General features: G+C 43.5%; 1 protein-coding gene across 1 annotated transcript; it reads left to right on the forward strand.

Moving 5' to 3' along the window:
* The first annotated feature begins 820 nt into the window (after nucleotides 1-820).
* tmem74 (transmembrane protein 74) lies at nucleotides 821-3,344 on the forward strand. The gene is made up of 2 exons (XM_019892992.1): nucleotides 821-955; nucleotides 1,517-3,344. The coding sequence occupies exon 2, from the start codon at nucleotides 1,572-1,574 to the stop codon at nucleotides 2,394-2,396; it is 825 nt and encodes a 274-aa protein (XP_019748551.1). The 5' UTR covers nucleotides 821-955; nucleotides 1,517-1,571; the 3' UTR covers nucleotides 2,397-3,344.
* The last annotated feature ends 3,156 nt before the right edge of the window (nucleotides 3,345-6,500 follow it).

The following is a 6,500-nucleotide window of genomic DNA, read 5'->3' on the forward strand; positions in this document are numbered from 1 at the left end:
TTTTGTGGAAACTTAAACAGAGGAACATTTGGGAATGTCTGTTTTTGTCATCGTTTTCAGTTCAGGTTAGCTGTGGCCACTAACTTTTCTGCCATCCAGGAATACTGTAATGTTTCCACACATATTATGACGAGAATGTCAGCCACTTTTAATTGGTGTACACGATTTTAATTTTGCTGCATATATTTTACAGCGGGCGGCCCGGTGCACCAGTGGTTTGCGCGTCAACCTCACAGTGCAGAGGTCGTGGGTTTGATTCCGGCTGCGGCCTTCCTGTGTGGAGTTGGCATGTCCTCCCCGGGCCTGCGTGGGTTTTTCTCCGGGTACTCCTGTTTCCTCCCACATTCCAAGAACATGCATGGCAGGCTGATTGAACACTCTAAATAGTCCCTTGGTGTGAGTGTGGGGGTGGATGGTTGTTCGTCTCTGTGTGCCCTGCGATTGGCTGGCAACCGATTCAGGGTGTTACCCGCCTACTGCCCGAAGATGGCTGGGATAGGTTCCAGCACCCCCGGCAACCCTTGTGAGGATAAAGCGGATCGTAAAATGGATGGATGGATGATATTTTACAGTGCAAGTTATTGACTAGTGTTTCCATGATAGGAGCTTTGTCATGACACTTTCAACTCTGATTCATCAATTTATGGTTTTTGAATTCGATAGACAATGTGGGTCGCTTCCAAAGGCTCCACATCTTTGAGTGAGTGAGTCTGCTGCTGATTTGGTGCTGATCTGGTCAGCTCCTGAGCGGCGCCGGGCAGTGGAGGATCTGGTGAGGGCGGGTCTAACAAAGAGCTCCAATCAATTCAGCCTCTGACGTCACAGCTCGGAGCAGAGAGACAGCAGCCGAGGCGAACGCAACCGTTTTGGCTAAATCTGCCTTCTTAGGCGTGGAGTTACCTGCTGTATGACGTGTTTCGGCCGGCCGCAGCCAAAGGGATCCTGGGGAAACACGGTTGGTTTATTGATGAATATGACGTTTTGGCAATGTTTTGCTGCTGGGATTGAAAAGCGACGTGCCCAACGCGAGTGTGCGTGATGCCTTCATGCAAATGCGGCAGTGTCCCACCGTCTTCGAATGAAACTGTCTCTTTTTGGAAGAATATGCTTAATGGATGTTTTTGCAGATCCAATGAGATGTATTATTCAATTTTGGCCTCTCCTAAAGTAGATTGTGATCTGGTCACGATTTATTTATTTTGTAGTTGCGTGCCTGTAGGCGACGAGATCATTAGAATATAGTTTAATCTCGGTTTAGGATGAACACATATCCCGCGCCTAACTGGATACAAAGGCTTTTGGCTCATCACATCCATTGTAAGCGTCTTTCAAGATGAGTCCTCGGATCCCTCTGATCAATTTAAAAGTGGCTTTTACACAGTTCTGTCACTGAGGTGTGTGCGTTTCCCCTCTTCCCTTTGAAGCACACACCTTTGCGCACAAATACACTGCGGAAGTCTCGTTTATTAATCAGGGTTATTGAATTGACATGCACGATTTTTACTTGTCTCATTAGGGATGCTGTGCAGCATTACAGAAGTGGGAGGAAGACGGAATGCGAGCGTGACCGAATGGCTTCTCCGGTGCTGCCTTTAACAAGAGACGGTGAGAAGCAGCCACATTCTCGTGCCGTCCTGGAACGCCTCTCAGCTGTGCTGCACGTCCGCAAGCAGGGCGAATCAACCGGAGGGGGGTCCCTCGGGGATGCCGGTTGTAACCCGGCCCGGAGATGCCATGACCGGTGTCATTCAGCTGCGAGGCGCTCGGAGGTCAAACTGCGTCCTTTTGGGGAGGAGAAAGTGCGCGTCTGCTGTGACGAGGAATTGGAGACATCTTTCACCTATATAGATGAAAACGTCAACCTGGCGATTGGCAGCCCAGAGACAAGCTGTAAAAGTTCTCAAAAAAACGGGCGCACCTGCGAGTCGTGCTCAGAAACCGTACCAGAATTCTCTTTCATGTCTGAGGATGATCTATCCTTTGTGGAGGCCTCAGGGTCCTCAGTGGACTACTGGTTTATAAGCGCAGTCACTTTTTTGGTGACGGGCATCTCTTTGGTGATCATCTCCTACGCTGTGCCCCGGGATGTGGTCGTGGACAGGGACACTGTCTCGGCCAGGGAGATGGAGAAAATGGAACTGGAGAATGCGCGCATTGGAGCTCACCTGGACCGATGTGTCATAGCAGGATTGTGCTTGTTGACTCTGGGAGGGGTTGTCCTCTCCACGCTGCTCATGATCTCCATGTGGAAAGGAGAGATGTATAGGAGAAAAGTCATTGCGTATTCTAAACGTTCCGCCAAACTGTATGGTTCCATTAGCCTGAAAACTAAATCCAGTCCCAGTCACTCCTCTGCACACTTGTCCCTTGAGGATATTGTGGAAAGTTTGAACTAGCAATGCACAGTTTTGTTTCAAATGACGGGCTTCACACACATTTTCATCACATCTTCACCTTGGATGTGGAAGTCTGCAATATTTTAGTTTATGCTGTCCACTCAGAAAAAGGCCATTTCTATTCTTCACTTTTCTGGGTCGAGCGTGAGCTGAGCTGGAGCCTGTCCGAGCTGAATTTGGACAGGAGGCCAAGTCCACCCTGAACCGGTCATCAGCCACTCTCAGTCATTTAGTCCAAGTGAGTGACATACGTTTACATTTTATTCACAGATCATACTACTCAGTACGTTTTCTCATTTACTAGTTGGGTATAATGCAATTGTTTTTAGACATGACAAGAAAACAGCTCTTCTTCATGACGACACCTACAGTTACAGAAATACAACAACTTCAGAATATGCTAAAATAATGGCCCGTGTAATTTTTTAATTTTTTTTTTATAAAAACAGACTCAAATTCTGATTAGATTATATTACCAGTTTAATTTCGGGGGAAGAAAGGAATTATCTTTTTAACTAAAGATGGAGGTGTATTTAGCAGAGCGAGCATCCCGAGGAGCTTTTAAGGCCAAAAAAAAAAAAGAAAAAAAAGAAGTCAAATTATGGCTTATGCCATTGCTTTAAGAGGCTGGTGATATTTTGCTGTGTAAATTACATTCAGAGGTAATTCAACTCAGTATAATGCATTCTGGTAGGCCCAGGAGCATTTGGACAAGTTTAGCAAGAAGTACTCTGCATAAAACAGTTACAGTACAATTGCGAGCTGGTAAACTCCATACTTTGCAAAACCTACTCCATATTAGTAATAACATCTTATATACATCAATTTTCTATACCGCTTGTCCTCATAGATTTGTGGACGAGCTGGAGCCTATCCCAGCTCATTTTGGACAAGAAGTGGAGCATACCCCGGTCAGGTCACCAATCAACAGCAGGATATGTATCGATTTAAAAAAAAAAAAAAACATTCTCAGTCACTTTCACATTTATAGACACGTTTAAGTCTTCAGTTAACCAAACATGTTAACATGAATTTTTTTTGGGAGTGCCGGAGAAAGCCACAGAAACCCCACACAAGCTTAGGGAGACTACCGTTGCTGTCCTGTGAAAAACACGTACAGTCAAACCTCGGTTTTCGAACGTCTCTGTTCTCGACCAAATCGGTTTTCGACCAAACATTTCGAGTTTTTTATGCCTCGGATTACAACCGAAAATCGGTTCTCGAGCAAACTGAGCGCACTTGAATGCGCCACTTGACTCCTCTCGCCTTCCTTACACGAGGAAGTGACGCTTCCTCGGGTAGACGAGGAAGTGACACTTCCTCGTGTAGCGTTCCATTGTGAGCAGGCGTGTTCAACAAAGATTTTTTTTTAGAAGAGCGTGGTTTCGGTTTTCGAACAAATCGGTTTTCGAACAGCCTTCTGGAACGGATTATGGTCGAAGACCGAGGTATGACTGAATGTCCATTTATGCCATTTTGTGAATGTTAATTGGATGTCCGAAATGCAGATACCCTATTAAGCCCAGAGATGAGATTTTAACCGAGAAACTGCGAGGCAGACATCCCAACCACTAGACCAGTGGTTCTTAACCTTGTTAGAGGTACCGAACCCAACCAGTTCATATGCACATTCACCGAAACCTTATTAGTGAAAAACAAAAATGTGACTTTTTACAAATTCAAGGCATAAAAAAGGCATTTATTAAAAACAGAAAAAAGTAAACATATTTTCAAGACCGAAGTATAAGTTTATTTTTATTTTTATTTATTTATTTTTTTAAATTTTGCGACTTACTATCACGACAGTCACACGTTGACTGCTGAGCGAACTAAATTTCCCCAGCACTCATTGGACAAGCAATATACCGTAATGTGATCATCTGCAGCCAGTGATGGCCAAGCGGGCGTGTCATAACTAACTGACATGTTGAGTCGGGTGTGTCTTAACCTCCATGGCAGTGGCTCTGTCGAACCCGAGACCAATTCACCGAACCCCTAGGGTTCAATCGAACCCAGGTTAAGAACCACTGCACAAGACCATTAACAACATCTTAATACTTCCGTCTTAAATCAATTGCGATGGTGTGTGAAGATAAAGTCAAATCCATTTGTCACATAATTCTGAATCTAACTATATTACAGGCCGCAAGCACAATTTGGGAATCAGATAGTAGTAGTTGAAAAAAGGAGCAGCTCTGCTTCATTTCATTTTCAGGGTAAAGTATTTTCGATCGAATATACGGTTCATATTTGGCATTTCATTCTACAGTTGATAGCCTCTTACAGAGCCAAATTTAGAGCGGTGGGTGGTGATGTTTTGTTTAAATGTTCTGATTTTCATTCTCAAAATTTTGAGCATCTTTATGTTCCGTGGAATGTGTTATATAAATATTTGCTGTTATTACTGAGGAGTAAAACAACATGATCGAAAGGTACCGCAATACCACTATATGGCTCCTTCTGACGTGACCTTTACAGCTTGGAAACCTCTGACTCCACTGAGTTAGCCTCATGGGTTATATTGTAAATTAGTATCTTGAGGGATGGACATGGACTCCTAATGTATCCTTATTTCTGACAGTGGACAGATTTGACAGTGCAGACATGCTCCGAAGAAATACTCCACAGTCGACAAATATTGTATTTACTCCAAAAGCAGCCGGGGTTTTTTTTTTTTTTTACTTACTCAAATGTACAGTAACCAGATGTCTATTTATTAGAACAAATGCCGATGAAGGTAATCAAACATGACTAAAGTAAAGTTGATTAGAGCAACGGTTTTACTACATGTTATTTGTTTTCTCGAGTGGAGAGAAAAAAGGCGTCAATCTAGGCTGATTTGTTGGTTTGTTCAAGAGGATGACAACACGGTGCCTAATTGACCAGATGCTTCTTTTTGGTGATTATACAATACGGTCAATAACTTACACTGTTCATAATTAACACTGTCACCCTAGCTTACAAAACGAGTGAAGAGCAAGCTAACTGCATTGTCACAAACACTGGAATGCTTTTTGGTCCAACGGAAATCTTGGAGAGCTTTTGTTTATTATTAAGGCTGTATTCATTTTTAATGTGAAGGTTCTGAACCGCAAAATCATACACAGACACATTTCAGGAAGTAGCCAGAGTCCCCAGAGTGGAGGTAAGTCTTCTAAGAGGTCCACTCTGTGGGATATTCTGCTCAGCGTTGTGCAAGGTAATATCCAGTGACAGTCCTTCTCTGGTGCAGTGCTGAGCTAAGCCAGTAAGCCCAGCTTGTGCATCTGAGCCAAAGCTGCAAGTCGCTTTGACTCAACTTAGCAATTTGACTGCATTGGACTGCGCACACTCCTCTGCTGTGTCTTGATCTTGTGAGCTTCTCTTTACAATCCTGCTCTTCCTGCTCTCTGGGTAATACATCATCGTCTGTGGCCCTTTGTCACTGCAAAAATGCAGCACAATGTTTATATAATGTTTTGGAATTGGGCCCTGGATGACGACAGCAGCCCGAGTATCATTTGAAAGCTGATTAGCATTTTTCTTCGGCGGAATCTCTCTCTGTCTTCTTCTCATTTGTCCACAGTAGGATGGCGATATTAACCAAATTAACGAACTGCTGAGTGTAAACTTTGCCTACAATACAATGTTGTGAAATAAATAAATTAATGCATGTAAAAAAATCTGAATTAGGTGAAACGAAGTTTGTTGATGAACATAGGAACAATGCCAAATAGAGGAAGATGAAAATCAAAATTTGTGGAGATTCTGTGTGAAAAACAAACGATTATCAGATCAAGTTTCCAGGTGACACAAATACTTTTGTTCATGTGACAAATATGGTACTCTCTCCCCCCCGCCCTCTCAAATTTAGATGAACATGTGAGTCAATGTTTTCATGACATTTTCCAATGCAGGAGAAGATTGTAGTTAAATGATGCACATATTTAGTCTGTTTTACCTATTGATGCTGCTCAAGTCTTTGCATTCATGCGTGCCAGCAGGAAATAAACAATGCCACAAGCTGCCTCTGTGTGTGTATTCGTGTGTGTGTGTGTGTGTGTGTGTGTGTGTGTGTGTGTGTGTGTGTGCGTGCGTGCGTGCGTGCGTGTGTGTGTGTGTGTG

This window comes from Hippocampus comes, unplaced genomic scaffold, assembly GCF_001891065.2.
Source record: "Hippocampus comes isolate QL1 unplaced genomic scaffold, H_comes_QL1_v1.1 scaffold94, whole genome shotgun sequence".
Taxonomy (NCBI): Eukaryota; Metazoa; Chordata; class Actinopteri; order Syngnathiformes; family Syngnathidae; genus Hippocampus; species Hippocampus comes.

What these genes read in the sequence shown, in the direction of transcription:
- tmem74 (XM_019892992.1), top strand. Translation starts at nt 1,572, where the DNA reads ATGGCTTCTCCGGTGCTGCCTTTAACAAGAGACGGTGAGAAGCAGCCA.